The 19,791-nt window shown below is 43.1% G+C and overlaps 1 protein-coding gene across 5 annotated transcripts in view; it reads left to right on the top strand.

The window, feature by feature from the left end:
• Positions 1 to 19,791, top strand: part of ACAD10 (acyl-CoA dehydrogenase family member 10) — a 45,725-nt gene that overhangs the window by 1,019 nt on the left and 24,915 nt on the right. For 3 of the 5 annotated variants that reach the window (XM_053401203.1, XM_053401205.1, XM_053401202.1), the window contains exons 2-8: positions 266 to 458; positions 1,873 to 2,021; positions 3,151 to 3,345; positions 5,512 to 5,670; positions 5,798 to 5,951; positions 7,427 to 7,568; positions 8,429 to 8,497. In XM_053401203.1, the coding sequence (XP_053257178.1) occupies positions 275 to 458; positions 1,873 to 2,021; positions 3,151 to 3,345; positions 5,512 to 5,670; positions 5,798 to 5,951; positions 7,427 to 7,568; positions 8,429 to 8,497 (1,052 nt within the window). In that variant the 5' untranslated portion in view covers positions 266 to 274. Of the gene's footprint in view, positions 1 to 265; positions 459 to 1,872; positions 2,022 to 3,150; positions 3,346 to 5,511; positions 5,671 to 5,797; positions 5,952 to 7,426; positions 7,569 to 8,428; positions 8,498 to 19,791 lie in introns of those variants that run through there. The other 2 variants (XM_053401207.1, XM_053401206.1) reach the window with 2 other exon arrangements.

Genomic DNA, 19,791 nt, shown 5'->3' with positions numbered 1-19,791 from the left:
GCCCTCGGGAAGGAGCCACCTGCATAGACATGGTAAATATTTATAGCTTATCACAGGAATATGGAACTTGTGGCCCTCTTGGTGTTTCTAGATAATAATAGATCACCACACAGATCCAAAACATCAGATGTGCTTAGTAACCTGAAAGATGCAAAAGCTACCATTGTAAGAGAAACCTGTGCAGACAAGAAGTTATCCCAAGATCTGGAAACTACTAACTTGCAACAAATCTCTAAAGCATTTACTTTCCCCTTTATATACACAGTTCCAGAAAATGTGTGCTGGGCGGTTCTTCCAAGCCTTCTGTAACCACCATGTCAGGAGATCACACATCCTACAACGGTTCTGGTACAGACCTCCACACACACGATGGAGAAATTCTTCAACCTGTCCCTATAAAGCTGTGATCTTTGATATGGGTGGTGTTCTCCTTCCTTCCCCAATCAAACTGGCAGCAGGTGAGTGTCTGTATCAGTGGCATTCCCATCCAGATTGATATTTGCTGATTGAGCTGCCTTAATATGGAATGTAAAGCGGAATATTCCAAGTCCTTTCTCTGCTATGTAAAATGTGTCTTGTATTATTGTGCCCAACCCCAAGCCAGGGGTGCCTGCGCTTTCCCAGGGTTCAGTTGCCTTGGAATGAACATCAGTGGAGACTGGTGTTCTGAAGATAAATTGTTTTTATTTCCACCTGAGCATAGGATGGAGGGGCTCACAGCATTAACACTCACGACAGAACTTGTTTCTTCATTGTCCCAAGCACACCAGCCCCCAATGAGGACAAACAATTGGATGTTTAGTTCTTTATTGGCAAAGCACTCAATTTCATAAGCTGCTAAGGTGCAATAATCCCATGCACTGCTCATGCTAAGTAGTTTGCTAGGCAACTTTTTCTTCAGACTTGTGCTCCGATCCCAGATCCTCCAGGTGCCCTTATTTTCCAGGAACGTCCCTGATTTAATGAAGCCATCCCGGTTTCTGATTTGATCCTGGAATGTCCCATTTTTTAGGACGTCCCTATTGGAGAAATGTTGGAGGGTATGGAGTTATCCAACCCCCAAGTTGCCTGAAGGCAATCCTTTATAGGAAAGTTTTTTTTTTTAATGTTTAATGTTTTATTATGTTTTTATATATGTTGGAAGCCACCCAGAGTGGCTGGGACAACCCAATAAGATGTGTGGGGTACAAATGGTAAAATTATCATTATGGAATAGGACGTCCCTATTTTCCTTGGAGAAATGTTGGAGGGTATGCGATCTGGACCATTGGAGCAACAGGATGGACATGCCTTCTTCAGCACGTTTAAACCACCTCTTTTGACACAAGCACTGGTGACTTCTGTGTGGGATCTCCAGCTGCACCTGTCACTTTAAGCCCCTCCTCATCCTTGGAGACAGTGGGAGAGGGGCCAGATTTTAATGGCCCAACTCTGAGACCCTCTCTTCCACTTCTGTGGTTCCTGCACCTCTTTCCCTGCTTCTGACGTCCTGTACTCTTCCTCTTTCCCCTGCCTCACAGGTGGCACAGATCCCCATTCCCCTGGAACGTTCTCCTGCCTCCTCTGCTGACTCTTCCAGACACTTGCCTTTCCCTGACACCCATTAGGCTTCCAGGGAAACCAGCCATAGCTTGGTTTCAGACACATTTCTGTGTCTCCAGCTTCCAGCATCAGCCCAAACTCTCACACCCAATTCTACGATTCTATTCTAGACTTCCCCAGGCTGCATCATCTTTGACGTGACAGGTATTCCCGATATTAGGGAACAACATTCCTTTCTATAGGAAACACTTATGACTGGTAGGAAACCTTTCATGTCCCCGCCCCAATTATTAATGTTGCTTCTTCACCCATCTGCCTTCCTTTATGTAGACTGGGAGGTTCGGCACCGTGTGCCCCCTGGCACCATCAAGCAGGCCTTGAGATCTGGAGGGGAGGACGGACCTTGGCTGAGGTACATGAGAGGGGAGCTGCAGCCAGCAGAGTTTCTGCATGAATTTGGAAAGCAGTGCTCCGAGATCGTAAGCCAGCTTTTCTGCTTGTTTTCTGCCACCTGAATCGGGGCCAAGTAGAAGGGCTCACATGCAGAGTCCTTATCTCAGGGGCTGGAGAAACTGCAGCCACCTGGCTGTTTCTGGCCTCTGCCTCTGTTCAGCTAACATGGCCAGTGATCAGGGATTTTTTGAAAAAAATAATATTTAATATTTAATTTTATTAAAACAATTCAACATTAATACATACATATTACGAATATACAGACAAACATACATTGAATACAATCCTTAAAAATATTCATACATGCCCACACTCAATCCCACACATACTGGGAAAAGGAAGTATGTGATCAGGGATTGTGGTATGAAGTGTCCAGAAACGCCTAGAAGGCTGAAAGGTTCTCCACTCCTATATTGCTATTTATATTATTATTCTGCCCATCACCCTAACCTACAACATTAAAAATAGTTTAAAGCCACTTATAATCGCAGAAATAAGATGCGTCCTAAAAATATGCATATGTCAAAAGCCAGGGCAAAGAAGCTGTGTCTTCAGCATTTGCTAGAAGCTTTGCCATGAATGTGCCAAATGTACCTCTGTGGGGAGAGAATTCCCCAGCTTAGGAACTGCCATAGAGAATGCCCTTTCCTGGGCCGCTGCCACCACCCCAAGCTTCTGAGGACATTGGGTCGCCTCTGGTGACATTGGAACCCAGGAAAGTCTGTAGGGAAGGGGGTGTTTGGTATTTAGGGTCTGAAACAATAATGGAAACATCCATAGGCAGGGAGACATCTCCACCATGAACTGCCTAAGTGTTTTAGCACATTTGCATTTCATCTCTTCCTCCAAAGAGCTTGTTTTAGTCTCATACTCACTACAACCCTGTTGGGTAGGCCAGGCTGAGAAAGCATGATCAGTTCAAGCCCACCCAGAGAAGTTTTAAGAGGGAGGGAGCCCTCTGCTCTTTCTTCCATCTCTTCTTTAGCCGTTTTCGTCCATTCGGTTCAACTTTGTTCTTTCACGCTATAAAAAATGATTCAGTGTGTAGAATATGGCATGGTATTATTGGGTTGTGTGAAACATTTGGCGTGATCTTTTCCACCCAAAGTTATTTCAGCCACCATTTTCCTTTCTCTTTTTACCTTTTTCCACAAGGCAAACTCCTCTGTCCCAGTGGAATCTTTTCTCGCAGATTTGACCAGCGTTGGAATGTCAGGGCAGCTTCCCGTTATGACTGAAGCTATAAAGTGCATCCGAGCCGAAGGCCTGAAGACGGCCGTCCTGAGTAACAATTTCTATTTGCACAGTGGAGAAAGTTTTCTGCCCCTTGACCGGCAGCAGTTTGATGTGGTGAGTTCACAGCGTGTAACAGAGATTCCAGGTTTTTTTAAGCCTCTCTTCTCATTAGAGAAATCCTATTATGCTGTGAGAGTTTTGTGTGGCACAGTGATTCGAGTGTCAGGCTAGGACCTGGGAAACCAAGGCTGAAATCCCCTCTTGGCAATGAAGTTCACTGGGTGATCTTGGCCCAGTCATTGCCTAACCTACCTCACAGGGTCATTGAGCTCCTTGGAGGCAAAGGTGAGATATAATTCCACTAAATAAATAGTGTACTGTATTTTTCGCTCTATAAGACACACATTTTCCCCTCCAAAAAGTAAGGGGAAATGAAAATTGGCTTCCAGGTGGAGAGGTCGAAATTAGAAACAGAGCTTTTGGAACCCAGTACTAAGAATTTGTCAAGAATGTATAACTTGCTGTTGAAATGGAACACACAGGACGAGATGGTTAAATCAGCTATGATTAAATGGGCACAAGATATTGGACATGACATTATGTTTGCTGACTGGGAACAGTTATGGACCACCAGTATAAAGTTCACGGCATGTAATGCCTTAAGAGAGATATTATGAAAATGATTTATAGGTGGTACATGACCCCAGTCAAGCTTGCAAAAATTTATCATTTGCCCAATAACAAATGCTGGAAATGTAATGAAACTGAAGGTACTTTTTATCACCTTTGGTGGACGTGCCCAAAGATTAAGGCTTTCTGGGAAAGGATTTATAATGAAATGAAAAAGGTGCTTAAATGCACTTTTGTGAAGAAACCAGAAGCCTTCCTCTTGGGCATGGTAGGCCAATTGGTGTCAAAGAAAGATAGGACGTTTTTTATGTATGCGACAACAGCAGCAAGAGTACTTTTAGCAAAGTACTGGAAGACACAAGAACTACCCACACTGGAAGAATGGCAGACGAAGGTGATTGACTACATGGGACTGGCTGAGATGACCGGCAGAATCCGTGACCAAGGGAAAGAGACGGTGGAAGAAGATTGGAAGAAATTTAAAGTTTATCTTAAGAACTGTTGTAAAATTAATGAGTGTTAAAATGTTTTGAGTAATGTAAAATAGAATTGCAGCGATAAGCAATTGGACATGAGAAAAAGGACTTAAAGGAAGTGTTATAAGTAATTAAAATTAGGGGTTGCTGGAAAGATTTAAAACAGGGATGCAGAAAAAGGAGGTATGGGGAAGTCGATGAAAGAAGGTTTAAGGAAAAGAAGGTTAAGAAATTATACGTGTTTATATGTTTGTTTGTTTATGTATTGTTTTGTATTGTCTTTCAATATGTGTTGAAAAACTAACAAAAAATTTATTAAAACAAAAAACAAAAAGTAAGGGGAAATGTGTGTGCATCTTATGGAGCGAATGCAGGCTGCTTGGCTTCAGTGATAGCAACGCGAATCCTCCAAAGTGCAGTGGGAGCGCTCCCACTGCACTTCGGAGGCTTCGCGTTCCTTTCGCTGAAGGGTAGGTGCCCTTTCAGCTAAGCAGGAGGAGAAATGGAAGGGGCTCCGTTTCTCTTGCCGCTTCGCTAAAGGGGCGCTGAGCAGAGAGGGGGAGAATTTTTTTTCTTGTTCTCCCCCTCTAAAACAAGGTGCGTCCTATGGTCGGGTGTGTCCTATAGAGCAAAAAATACGGTAATCAGAAGACTGACCGGTGAGCAGCTCCACCCAGCCGTCACACTTGGCCTGCAGTGGGCGAGCTCTCCATCCCTATCATAGACAGTGATCCAATTAGAACATTGGTTAATCTTACTTGCATTTAGTAAAGAAAGCTAAAAAGCTTGAAACTGCCCGTTCTGCATTTGCAGTTACCATCCATTCATTGTGACTAATGAACTTAAAAAACACTCTGAAACAAGAAATCTCTGGCTTCCTTGTGTGCACCCAATCTAATTTTTCCTTTACAGTGGTACCTTGCTTCCTGAACTCAATCCGTTCTGGAAGTCTGTTCGACTTCCAAAACGTTAGCAAACCAAAGTGCGGCTTCTGATTGGCTGATTGGCTCCGGAAACAATGCCGACAGCTGAAATGGACGTTTGGCTTCCAAAAAAAGTTCACAAACAGGAACACTTACTTCTGGATTTGTGGTGTTTGGAAGCCTATTTGTTCAGGAGCCAAGCCGCTCAGGAACCAAGGTACCACTATATTTTATTGTCTTTTCTCTTCTAGATAATTGAGTCTTGCCGGGAAGGGGTGTGCAAGCCGGACCTTCGTATCTATAAGTTGTGTTTGGAGAGACTGGGCGTTCAGGCCAAAGAGTCCATCTTTCTGGATGACCTGGGGCAGAACCTGAAAGCAGCTGCCCAGCTGGGCATGAAGACACTCAAGGTGAGCAGAGGTGCGGCCGTGTCAAAGACCGTCACCGCCAGACTTGTAAAACCAGCCTGCCTGACTCACCTGCTCCCCTTCCTTCCTGGAGCCCATGCTTGCTACTTCATCCACCTCTTCGTCTCAGGTTGATGACCCAGACTCAGCACTTCAAGAGCTGGAGAGCCACCTGGGCTTTGCCCTGAGATCGTTTGTTCCTTACACATGTTCCGTGAGGTCGGCAATGCAGATCCCCACAGCCCCTCTCCAGAAGTACATTGAAGGCATCCTGGGGGCTCCAGGTATAGACTCTTTTCCCCCTCCCCCGCTGTCAGAGACCAGGCTGAGGAGTACTGTTCTGATGAGGAATGGTGGGAGCCCCCCCCCCCCCGCTCATGACCAGGATCCTGAAGCTTCCCAGGAGCAGTATAGATTTGGAACGGTGGTTTGTAGAGGGGCATAGTTCTGAAGACAAAAGTTGGGACGAACTGGGAGGTGAACAGCAAAGTGAAGAACTGGAAGAGAAAGAGCTAACAGGCTCTCTCTCACTGGAAAGTGTCCAGCCTATCCGTCCAAGGTCACGTAGGGCAGATAAGGTGGCTACACAAAAAGCATGGTAGTTGCAAGATCAGGTTGCAAGGCATGGAAGTGACTGGGAGGGAAGTGGGTGGAAACCTTAATTGGGAACAGCTTCATTCTGAGAATGGCAACTTTGTTCTTTTGCTGTGATCATTAAAGACTCTTTAAATGGTAAGCAACTCTCTTCGCTTCGTCCTGCTTATCTACGGCCAAAGGGGGGGAAGAAGCCAAGGCCCCAAAGCCTGACACCCGCCCTCCAATATTATGGCATTTTGCACATTCCCGCTTTGGGTATAGCCCTTCCCAGCTATAAAAGATACAGATCTTGAAAGTGCCAGGACATTCTTCGCTACTCTTCTGTCAGCAGATGACTTTGTGTTCTATAGAGACACAGCATTGTGTAGTGGTTAGAACAGGGTAAAGATAAAGGGACCCCTGACCATTAGGTCCAATCGTGACCAACTCTGGGGTTGTGGCACTCATCTCGCTTTATTGGCCGAGGGAGCCGGCGTACAGCTTCCGGGTCATGTGGCCAGCATGACTAAGCTGCTTCTGGCGAACCAGAGCAGCGCACGGAAACGGCGTTTACCTTCCCGCCGGAGCGGTACCTATTTATCTACTTCCACTTTGAAGTGCTTTTGAACGGCTAGGTTGGCAGGAGCAGGGACCGAACAACGGAAGCTCACCCCGTCGCAGGGATTCGAACCACCGACCTTCTGATCGGCAAGCCCTAGGCTCTGCGGTTTAACCCACAGCGCCACCCGCGTCCAGGGTAGGGGACCCTTTTTCAGCCCATGAGCCAGAAACCTTTGTGTGGAAGCTTCCAGGGGCCATATCCCAGCAGTGAGGAGGTCCAGAGGTCACATTTATCTTTATAGAGCAGGGTACATGCCAAAGCCAGAGGTTTCTGTACAACTCACCCCCCCCCCCAATATATCAATCCCTCATCCAGGTAAAGGAAGAAGCATTATCATATTTCAGGGACACCTACCATCCAGGCAACCTTCACTCAGGCTCAAAGCTCCCTGGGAGGCATTGGATCAGTCACCTGTCTCTTTTTCCACTCTCTCCACCTGGCCTACCTCACAGTAGGTTGTTATGAGAATGAAATGGATGGGGGCAAGACCACAGACACCTTTGTGAGCTCTTTGGAGTAAACCCAGCTTCGCTCGCTAATGGCTCACGCTCCTACTTTCAGGGCCTCTGGTGCTACGGCAGTTCAGCCACGGGCAGTCCAACCCTACCTACTACCTCAGGTTTGGGGATCGTCAGTTCGTTCTGAGGAAGAAGCCGCCAGGCCCCCTCCTTCCCTCTGCTCATGCTGTGGAGAGAGAGTACAGGTGAAAAGTCTAGCAACTGTCTCCATCCTAGCTCAAAATAGTGGTAAACTGACATATCGGATTAGCCACATGTAACTTGGTGGAAGCAGGAGCATGCAAGCCTTTGAGTTTCATAGTATTATAAGGCAGAAGGAGTTCTGCGTTGTTGGAAAGTGTGCAGTCTTTCACTTAACGTAAGTTGCACAGATTTAAATGTCCAATTTTGGGGGTTTATTTTCCCCTTGTGTTTTGCTGCTTGGGGTCTCCATTCAGTCATTCCCGAACACTTTGGTGAGTTTGCAGCCTATGAATCACCCTTTTCAAAAAAGGACAGGGAGAGGCAGAAATGCTAACAGTTTGTTTATTCATTCCCTTCGTGTATTAGTTGCTTTTGGAAGCGAAGCCCTCACAAAATGAAGCACAAAGAGAAATAAAAGCATCAGAAGCTCAGGCAGAGTGTGAGAGATACTGATTTAGACCACTGTCCTAAGCTTTCATGAGGAAAGGCAGTAGTAAAAAAAGTAAAAGTTTAAGGCCTTCTTGGATGCCAGGATTCCAAGGGAGGCAAGCAAATGTTAACTGTAGGAGAGTTCCACATCCACAGGGCCATCAGCTGCAAAGGTCTTGCCTCGTGTGCTGGTCAAGCTAACAGATTTCACAGGCTCGGCCCACAGGCAAGATGTCAGGCAAGGAACTTGGATTATGGGCAGGTTCTGAAGTGGGACAGGCAGTCCTTATGGTAATTAATTTATTAATGCAGTGGTAAAATGTTGTTTTTAATGTATCTTTTATAATTTGTCACAGTCAGGTTTTTAAAAGAAATATAAGCACACTCTAACAAATTCTTCCAGCATTAATTCTGGCCTCCTTTACCCTGGCAGGGTTTTGAAGTCTGTTGCGGAGGCTGGTGTTCCAGTTCCTAAAGTCCTTGCCTTATGTGAAGATTCAAGGTACATTTATGTTGTGTGTGTGTGTGTGTGTGTGTGTGTGTGTGTGTGTGTGTGTTTGAGAATGAATCACTGGTCCTGTGTAATTTTCAGTCATCTGATAAACTCTATATGTTGCTGATTGTAAAAAAACAAACAAACAAAAAACCTCCCAAAGTGGCTTAAAAAAAGAGAAAACAATAAAATTATTGGTACAAACCCTTATTTAAAACATTCAAGCAAAAATGAACATCAACAAAGGGCTAAAGGCAAGATGGAAATACATTTCAACATTCCACTTATTTGGGTTGACTTGTGTCAGCAGAAAGGTTTTTAGTAAAGGTAAGGGGACCTCTGACCATTAGGTCCAGTCGTGGCCGACTCTGGGGTTGCAGCGCTCATCTCGCTTTATTGGCCCAGGGACAGCTTCCGGGTCATTTGGCCAGCATGACTAAGCCGCTTCTGGCGAACCAGAGCAGCGCACAGAAACACCTGCCAAAGTGGTACCTATTTATCTACTTGCACTTTGACGTGCTTTCGAACTGCTAGGTTGGCAGGAGCAGGGACCGAGCAACGGGAGCTCACCCCGTTGCGGGGATTCAAACCGCCGACCTTCTGATCAGCAAGTCCTAGACTCTGTGGTTTAACCCACAGCGCAAGCGCCAAAACGAGTGCAATGAAGTGCCTTATCTCAATAGGAGGGGAGTTCCAAAGTTTGTATGCTGCCACATTAAAAGATTGATTTATTACAAATTCAGAATGAGTATTATGTGGCATTTGTAACGGTGCCCGTTCCGCAAATTGAAGCGGTTGTGTGGGCATATTTGGGGTGAGGCGATCTTGCAGGTAAACTTGTCCCAAGTTGTTAACGGCTTTATGTATTAAAGTGACACCTTCAACTTGGCCCAGTAATGAGCTGGTAACCAGTACAGGTCTCTGAGCACAGGTGTTATATGCTGAAAGGGTTGCTTGCTCTTGCCAGCAATCGTGCTGCAGCATTCTGCCCTAACTGCAGCTTCTGAATCAAGCACAAAGAAAGCCCCACATAGAGTGCATTGCAGTCACCCACTATTGGAGCAATGGATCCAAACTACAAGAAAGAAGATTCCACCTAAACATTAGGAAGAACTTCCTGACAGTAAGAGCTGTTTGACAGTGGAATTTGCTGCCAAGGAGTGTGGTGGAGTCTCCTTCTTTGGAGGTCTTTAAGCAGAGGCTTGACAACCATATGTCAGGAGTGCTCTGATGGTGTTTCCTGCTTGGCAGGGGGTTGGACTCGATGGCCCTTGTGGTCTCTTCCAACTCTATGATTCTATGATTCTATGAAGATTCGCCTCTCAAAGCCCTTTCTGTTTTTTTTAAAAAGATATTTATTAAAGTTTTACAAAAAGAAAGAAGTTACAGAATAAAAAGAAAAAAAAGAAAAATACAAAAAGTACAAAAATACATAGAAAAAGAAAAACTACAAAATACAGGAAAAATAAATGGAAAGTAGTTAAAAACAAATCCATTTTTTTCATATCTATTAAGCTCGTTTGCTTGTTTCCTTGACCTCCTCACACCTCCCTTTTTTGTATTCCCGTTCACATAGTCAGTTCAGCAAATCCTTACCCTCTTTCATTTATCTTAACTCTATATCTTAACATATTATAACTATATATTTTCATCCATTATCAGTCCATTTTTTACATATTCTTATTGGCCTTGTTGCTAATGCCACTTAATTTCAATCCAACATCATTTTAACATTCATAAACATCTGGAGGGCCAAGTTCGGCTATTCCTGAGCTAGAGGCACCAAGAGGCTATGAATTAGCTTTCTATGCTCCTCTTTTCATTTTTTAAAATCATTTTTTTATAGGATATTTATTAAGATTTTTAAAGTATTACAATAAAGTCAAAAAGAAGAAAAAACAGATAAATAACAAAAATACAGAATAAAGAAAATTAAAAACACATGAATTTTCAGTTGCTTATTTTCCTTTAACTTGTTTCCCGGACCTCCTCATACCTCCCTTTTTTGTATTCCACCACAAATTGTTGGTTCAGCAAATCCTTACCTTTATATTATTACCTATTTATAATCCCTTTTTTTTCATATTCTCTTAAAGCATTACAGCTGGAAACCACTTAATTTCAATCCAACATCATTCTAACACTCATTAATTTTACAATATTTCTGCAGATAGTCTTTAAATTTCTTCCAATCTTCTTCCACCGACTCTTCTCCCTGGTCTCGGATTCTGCCTTCATTTTCTTTACATTTCCAACATTTATTATCGGGCAAATGATAGATTTTTGCAAGCTTGACTGGTGTCATGTACCACCTATATATCATTTTCATAATATTCTCTCTTAGGGCATTACATGCCGTAAATTTCATACCTGTGATCCACAACTGTTCCCAGTCAGCAAACATAATGTTATGTCCAACATCTTGTGCTCATTTAATCATAGCAGATTTAACCGTTTCATCCTGAGTATTCCATTTCAACAGCAGGTTATACATTCTTGAAAGTATCTTAGTTTTGGGATCTAACAGTTCTGTTTCCAATTTTGATTTTTCCACCTGGAAGCCATTTTTTTTGTCCAAATTGTAAGCCTCCCTTATTTGATAATAGTGAAGCCAGTCTCACACTTTATCTTTTAATTTCTCAAAACTCTGCAATTTCAATTTGTCTCCTTCTTGCTCCAAAATTTCCCAATATTTCGGCCATTTGGCCTCCATATTGAGCTTTTTCTGAGCCTTCGCTTCCATCGGTGACAACCACCTTGGGGTTTTATTTTCAAGTAGGTCCTTATATCTTATCCAGACATTAAACAATGCTTTCCTGACAATATGGTTTTTAAATGCTTTGTGTGCTTTAACCTTGTCGTACCACAAATATGCATGCCACCCAAAAACATTGTTAAAACCTTCCAAATCCAAAATGTCTGTGTTCTCAAGAAGCAGCCATTCTTTCAACCAGGAAAATGCTGCTGATTCATAATAAAGTTTAAGGTCTGGCAGGGCAAATCCACCTCTTTCCTTGGCATCAGTTAATTTTTTAAATTTTATTCTGGGCTTCTTGCCCTGTCAGACAAATCTAGAAATATCTCTCTGCCACTTCTTGAAACAGTCCATTTTGTCCAAAATTTGCAATGATTGAAACAAGAATAACATTCTTGGCAATACATTCATCTTTATAACAGCAATTCGACCCAACAAGGAAAGCTTCAAATTTGACCATATTTCTAAGTCCTTTTTCACTTCTGACCAACATTTCTCATAGTTGTCTTTAAATAAGTTTAAGTTCTTAGCAGTCATATTAACCCCCAGGTATTTTACTTTCTTAACCAATGTTAAGCCTGTCTCCTTCTGAAACCTCTCTTTCTCAAACGGTGTTAAGTTTTTCTCAAGAACTTTAGTTTTTAACTTGTTCAACTTAAATCCTGCCACATGACCAAATTCTTGAATCAATTCTAATACTCTTTTAGTACTAGATTCTGGCTCCTATAACGTCAATACTAAGTCATCTCCAAAATGTTAATTATATTCCTCGTGTTGTCAGACAAGTGTCTACCTGGGAGAAAGCCGGCTTGGTCTTTATGTATCTCTTCCACTAATACTTTTTTTAATCTTTTAGCCAAAATATCAGCAAATATTTTGTAATCCACATTGAGCAGGGATATGGGGCGGTAGTTCTTAAGTTGTGTCTTTTCAGACTCAATTTTCGGTATAAGCGTAATATAAGCTTCCTTCCACGACTCTGGCACTTTTTCCCCCTCCAAAATTTTGTTACAGACCTCCTTTAGTGGTTGAATTATCCAATCCTTCAAGGATCTATAGTATTTTGAGGTTAAGCCATCCGGCCCTGGAGATTTGCCCAACTGCATATTCTGGATGGCACCTTCCACCTCCTGTTCTGTTATTTTATAGTTCAGCATTAACTTATTTTTTGTAGTCCATTTGTTTTTAAAAATTGGTCTATATCAAACTCTTTCTGTGGCCCTTGTGTATATAACTGTTTAAAGTACCTCTGGAAGCATTTTCTAATTTCCACTGGATTCTGTAGGAATGAAAATCACGACAGACGAGTAGCAGGTGCCATGTGAGAGGCGTCTGCCGGGGCAAGCCCCGGGAACTCTCTTTTATTGAATATTACAAACATTGCCACAGGTGTGCTTGTGGCTGATTGGTTGATACAAACATAAAGCAACTTGTTGCTGATTGGTTAACATAAGTACAAGGCGGGAATTACATATAAACATTAATCTCCAATAGATTAAAGGCTGGGAAACGGGGCTGGAATTAGACAGGCATGAAACCTCCTAATTAAATTATAACTAAAGATTGATATAGCATGACTAAAACAATTACTAATGATTGATCATAACATGAAAGAATATGATAATCGAGTTCCGTAGATGTGGTCAGCTATGCATTGAGAACAGGTCATCATGAACTTAAGATGAACTGAGCAATGAGGGAATGTCTTGGTATTTGGAACAGGTTTGTACAGTGTGTGCAGAAGCAGAGAAAAGATTATAAGCGAGACTTCCCAGAATGCCAGAGAAAAAAAGCAATACTTCCCCCATAATGCCACAGTTATGTGCAGAAAGAGAACTTCCCTTTAGGATTCTGAATATTCTTTCCTTCCACTTCCAAATTAGTAATAGTGTTAAGCTTTTGTCTTTTTTTCATTTGCCAAGCTAATAATTTTCCACATTTATTAGCCGATTCAAATGTCCTTTGTCTCCTTTGTTTAATTTTCCATTCGATTTCCTGATTCATCATCTTCATATATTGCACTTGATATAACTTTATATCTCTCAGAATCTCTTGTGACTTTGGTTTCGCTCTCAGTTTCTTCTCACCCTCTTTTATTTTTTCCAAAATTTGATCTTTTTTCTCATTTTGAGCTCTCTTCTTTATTGCATTCTGTTGAATCAGAAACCCCCTCATAATTGCTTTGCTTGCGTCCCAGATTACTCTCTCTTCAATGGTGGTGTTCAGATTTATCTCAAAATAGTCTCTCAAGGTTTTTTGGGCCTTCTTGATAACCTCTTGATCTCTAAACAAGGTGTCATTCATCCTCCATCTGAAGGAACCGGTTGGTGTTAATTTCATCTCCATTTTCACAGCATTATGGTCGGAGCAAGTTTTAGGGCAAAGCCAAAATGACATGGACACGGATTGACCAAATTTGGGTGACTAGCAGTATGGCGCCGAACATAAAGAAAGTGGAAATCTGCCCAAAAACCTTCTCCGACCATAACGCAGTAAAGATGGTGATGAAGCAAACAACAACTGGCTCCTTCAGATGGAGAATGAATGACACCTTACTTAGAGACGAGGAGATCTGTAAGAAGGCCCAAAAAACTTTGAAAGATTATTTTGAAATTAACTTAAGGACTAAAGTAGAAAAAAGAATAGTATGGGACGCAAGTAAAGCCGTGATGAGAGGGTTTTTGATACAACAAAATACACTAAAGAAAAGAAAGCAAAATGAGAGGAAAGAGAAAATCTTGGAAAAGATAAAAGAAGGGGAAAGGAAACTAAGATTGAAGCCAAAATCGCAAGAGATTTTAAGAGAAATTAAATTATATCAAACACAATTTATGGAACTGATGAATCAAGAAATAGAATGGAAAATTAAACAAATGAGACAAAAGACTTTTGAATCTGCAGATAAATGTGGCAAGTTATTGGCTTGGCAAATAAAGAAGAGACAAAAACTCAACACGGTAACAAACATAGAAGTGGAAGGAAAGAACATATTTAACCCAGTGGAAATTAGGAACTGTTTTCAGAGCTACTTTAGACAACTGTACACACAAGGGCCGCAGAAAGAAATGGATATACAACAATTCCTCGAGAAAAATGGGCTGAAAAAGATTTCGCAGGAAAGTAAGACAATTTTGAACCAGGAGATATCAGCACAAGAAATAGAAGGTGCCATTCAAAGCATGACGTTGGGCAAATCTCCTGGACCGGACGGACTGACTTCCAAATATTACAAAGTTTTGAAGGAAGGGTTGATACAACCCTTGAAGGAAGTCTGCAACGAGATTATGGAGGGGAGAAGGGCACCCGACACGTGGAGTGAGGCTTACATCACGCTTATACCAAAGACAGAGACTGAAAAGACCCAACTTAAGAACTACCGACCCATCTCGTTACTAAATGTGGATTACAAAATCTTTGCTGATATTTTAGCAAAGAGATTGAAAAGAGTTCTGATGGAGGAGATTCATGGGGACCAAGCGGGCTTTCTCCCGAAAAGGCATTTGTCGGATAACGTAAGGAATATAATTGACATTTTGGAGAAGTTGGAAGTGAATATAAACACTAAGGCCGTTTTGATATTTGTGGACGCCGAGAAAGCCTTTGACAATATATCTTGGAGTTTTATGTTGAAGAACCTCCGGGGGATGGGGGTAGGCCAAGGGTTTGAAAATGGTATAGGTGCAATATACTCTGAACAGAAAGCAAAATTAATTGTAAATAATGTGGTTACAGAAGAGTTCAAGATTGAAAAAGGGACACGTCAGGGGTGCCCTATCTCCCCACTACTTTTTATATCGGTCCTGGAGGTTTTGCTTAATATGATTAGGAGGGACCAGTTGGTTAAAGGGATTCAGGTCGGAGCTAAACAATATAAACTGAGAGCATTTGCAGATGACCTAGTACTTACATTACAAGAGCCAGAAGCTAGCACGAAAAGAGTTTTGGAAATAATTCAAGAGTTTGGTCAAATGGCAGGATTTAAATTGAATAAGTTAAAGACTAAGGTATTGGAGAAAAATTTAACACCGGTTGAAAAAGAAAGGTTTCAGAATGAGACAGGGTTGACTGTGGTTAAAAAAGTGAAATATTTGGGTATAAATATGACAGCTAAGAATGTGAATCTATTTAAAGATAATTATGAAAAAACTTGGACAGAAGTGAAAAAAGATTTGGAGATTTGGTCAAACTTGAAGCTTTCCTTGTTAGGTCGAATTGCAGTTATAAAAATGAATGTATTGCCAAGAATGTTGTTTTTGTTCCAAGCATTACAAATAATGGATAAGATGGACTGTTTCAAGAAGTGGCAAAAAGATATATCTAAATTTGTCTGGCAGGGCAAGAAGCCCAGAATTAAGTTTAAGATATTAACGGATTCAAAGGAAAGAGGGGGATTTGCCCTGCCAGACTTTAAACTGTACTATGAAGCGGCAGCTTTCTGCTGGCTAAGAGATTGGCTGCTTCTTGAAAATACAGATATTTTGGATTTGGAAGGTTTTAACAATATTTTTGGGTGGCATGCATATTTGTGGTTGTTGGGATACTGCCAGGGAGATAAAGTCCATCTGAGCCCCCAAGCTCGGTGCCGGACGATCCATCAACCTCCCGTAGTCAGGCAATATCAGCAATTCAGCGACACTAAGCCTCAGGCTTAGTGCACACTATAACAGCAGAATTCACACAGCAAAAAGTTGCACAAGCATGAGAGCAGGACATGCATATTTACAGTTTTATTCAGCGTTGGTCAGAACAAAGAAGGCATGACCGTCTGCTCCGACTGCTCAGGCAAGACAGCCAAAAACGAAACGAACTTACAACATAAACATCCTGTGAGACAGGAACTTACGCAGGCTGTTATACAAACATCCTGCTCCCTTTTAAGGTGGAACGGAAATATCCTAACATCCTCCCCCTTTCCGTGTAACCTGTAGTACCTGTGGTTCAACCCAATTGCAACCTTTGTGCGTAAACCTTCAGTTGTTCTCTGTTAACAACCTTAGACAACAGATCAGCAGGAATTTCATTTCCTGGCATGTAGGACACCTGAATGAGTCCTTTCTGAATACACTCCCTTGCACGATGTAGTTTAATCTGCAAGTACTTGGTCCTTTGCTTGCAACTCTCTGAGTTCAGCAAAGCCAAACAAGATCTATTGTCTTGATACACTTGTATAGGACATTTCACAGAAACCCCAATGTCCTTAAACAGTTGCATCAACCATTCACAATCCATGAGTGAAAATGACAGAGCATTGAGTTCTGCTTCACAGGAACTTAGGCTAACTGTTGTCTGCTTTTTGCACAACCAGTCAAACAGGCAGTGGTTGTACATGTAGCACACTCCAGAAGTGCTTGTACCATCCGTGGTGTCACTTCCAAAACTTGCATCTGCAAAGATTTCAAGACCTCCAGTCTTCTGACTGGTGAACCTCAGCCTGTAGTGCATAGTCCCTTTCAAATACCGGGCTATGCGCTTCAGAGCTCTCCAATCCTGAACAGTAGGATTGTTAGCATGTCTGCTAAGCAGGTTAGTGCTTACAGCAATGTCAGGTCTTGAACATCTAGCAATGAAATTCAACTTGCCTAGAATGCATCTGTACAGCGTTGTGTCAGAAAACGCTTCAGCAGTACTATCTACCTGGTAACCTGTCACCATCGGTGTGTCTGCTGGGTTTGCATCAACCAAATTCAACCTGGTTAATACATCAGTAATTTTCTGTGTTTGGTGTACCAGAAAATTACCTGCTTGGTCCCTCTCCACCTGCAGAGAAAGATAGTTGGATACCTCACCAAGATCCTTCATGTCAAAGTGCTCCTTCAGCTGAGCTAGGGTGCTTTGGTAGAAAGCCTGATTCTTCCAAAACATCAGAAGATCATCAACAAAACATAAACAATACAGTTTGTTTTGCCCCTCCTCCTTGACAAACACACACGGATCAGCTTTGCCCTGGTGAAAACCTAGAGAAAGCAACGTTTCAGTGAGTTTTGTGTTCCAACACCTGGCACTCTGCTTGAGACCATACAAGGATTTCCGCAGTTTACAGACCATTCCCTTCTGTATCTGCATCCCGTCAGGTGGAAGCATGTACAGCTGCTCGTTCAAAATCCCGTACAAAAAAACTGTATTAATGTCATGATGGGAAACATGCAGTTTCTCCTCCGCAGCGATCTTGAGCATCAGCCGAACGCTCTCATATTTGACCGTGGGTGAGTAGGTCTCGTGGTAATCCTGCCCTGGTACCTGTGAAAAACCTCTGGCAACCAATCTGGCTTTGTGTCTGACAACCTTGCCATTCTGGTCTGTCTTGGCCTTGAAGACCCATTTGCTGCCAACCAGTCTCATTCCTGGGACTACCGGTACCAGTTCCCAAGTCTGGTTCCTGTTCAAGGAATCAACTTCAGCCTTCATGGCATTTAGCCAAGGCTCAGCATCTTTAGAGGTTAACTCCTGGACCTCTTTGAAGCTAGAAGGTTCCCACACCTTCTCTGAGCTACTAAGTACAGCAGTTGCCGTCTTAGCAAACTCATCAGCAAATCTCTTTGGAGGTCTGCCTTTGGTCGCCCTTTCAGACCTGCGAACCAGACGCAAGTCTTCTGGACTCATCTCCTCTTTCTTAGGAGAAAAGTGACCAATGGTGAACAGTGGTTCTTCCAGTTCATTGTCAGACTCATCAGATGGTCTGACTGAGGCCTTTGCGCTCTTGTAGTCTGCTGTGTCATCACTGTCACTGACAGCAGCAGCAGCGCCGCCCACTGAACTGGAATCCGAACTCTGATCATCATCATCTTCATCCTCATCCTCAGCTTTCTCAGCATGATCTGCTTTCTTCACATCACCTTCATCATCCTCTGGGTAACTCTGGAAAATTCCCACATTTTCCCCCCACTTAGGATTGTACTCAACACTCCTCGTGAACTTAATGGATTTAGAGTTAGTCATCCATACCCTGTATGCACCTTTTTCGTACCCCATGAACAAACCATGTGCCCCACGCTTCCCAAGCTTGTTGCTTTGTGGGGTGTGTACCCACATGTCAGAACCAAAGATTTTCAAGTGCTTGGTGTTAGGTTTCTTACCAAACATTTTCTCATAGGGAGTGCAGCCAATAGGTGATGACAGTCTCCTGTTAAAAGTATAAACAAAATTTGCCAAAGCCTCCCCCCAAAACTTCTCAGGGAGATTGGCATCATGCAACAAGGTTTTTATCCCTTGCAGCAACATTTGATTTGCTCTCTCCGCAAGCCCATTCATCCATGGCGATCTAGGCGTTGACATGTCATGCTGGATTCCCTTCTCAGTCAGGAAAGCTTCAAACTGCTGAGAAGTGAACTCCCCGCCTCGATCAGTAAACAGACAACCAATACGTTTACCGTGAGCATTCTCCAACCAAGCACAGAATGCCTTGAACCTAGGAAATGCTTGCGATTTCTGCTCGAGCATAAACACATGAATGTACCTGGAAAAAGAATCAATTAGAACCATGAAGTACCTTGCTCTACCCAAAGAGGGCGCTAGAGGACCTACCAGGTCTGCGTGAACTAGCTGGTAGGGTTTGGAAGCCTGCCTGCTAGACTCCTTGCCTTTTGGAGCAACCTTCACCTTGTTCTCTGCACAAGATACACATTTCATGTGAAATTTGCAAGGTTTGATGTCCAAACCTTCAACCAACCCAGGCATCTTGGCTAGCGCTTGCCAAGAGAGGTGACAAAATCTTCGATGTGCATCATGAATGCATCCTGCATGAAGAACCTTGTTAGTTTGTGCAACACAACAAGTATCAGCATTAGATATAACAGCATTGTCATCATAAGTTAGACTGAACAAACCATCCATCAACTTTGCATGCAAAATGTCCTCTTTGCCTTTTCTGATGACACAGACAGTCCTCTTGAAGGAAACCTCAAAACCACGCCCAGTCAGCTGTGGTACACTAATCAAATTGTCCGCAGCTCCTGGAACAAAAAGTACATCTTTAATGGTAGTATGCAGACTTTTAAGCTTCACAGTCCCAACTCCTGTAGCTTGCAAAGTCCTTCCATCAGCCAGCTGGACCTCTCCATCTTGAGGTGTGAAGGAGATAAACAGATGGCGGTCTTTGGTGAGATGGTGCGTGGCCGCAGAGTCAATAACAAACCTGGCCTTGGCCTTGTTTCCCACCGGCGTGGGCTTTTGCAGCTTGCCTTTAGCCTTTGGTGAAGCTGTGCCAGCAAACATAGCCTTGTTTTCCACTGGCGAGGGCTTTTGCAACTTGCCCCCCTGCTCCTGGCCATCAGACGTGCCTTTAGCCTTTGGTGGAGCTGTGCCAGCAAACATAGCCTTGTTTTCCACTGGCGTGGGCTGTTGCAACTTGCCCCCCCCGCTCCTGGCCACCTGCAAGCATCTTGCTCTGTTTACATCTGGTCTTCCGGCCTCTGCAAAGGCTCTGACCTTGGTTCTCACGAGAAGCAGAGCTCTCAGCTGCCAACTCCTTGGCTCCCCCTGGAGGCTGGAATGCTGCCTGGGATGACGTGGCAGTCTTCTCCCCCTGCAGCTTGCAACCGGTGCCCTCAGC

Source organism: Podarcis raffonei, chromosome 8, assembly GCF_027172205.1.
Source record: "Podarcis raffonei isolate rPodRaf1 chromosome 8, rPodRaf1.pri, whole genome shotgun sequence".
NCBI classification, from domain to species: Eukaryota; Metazoa; Chordata; class Lepidosauria; order Squamata; family Lacertidae; genus Podarcis; species Podarcis raffonei.
Note: the sequence above shows the minus strand (reverse complement) of the source record. Positions and strands in the feature narration are given on the sequence as shown.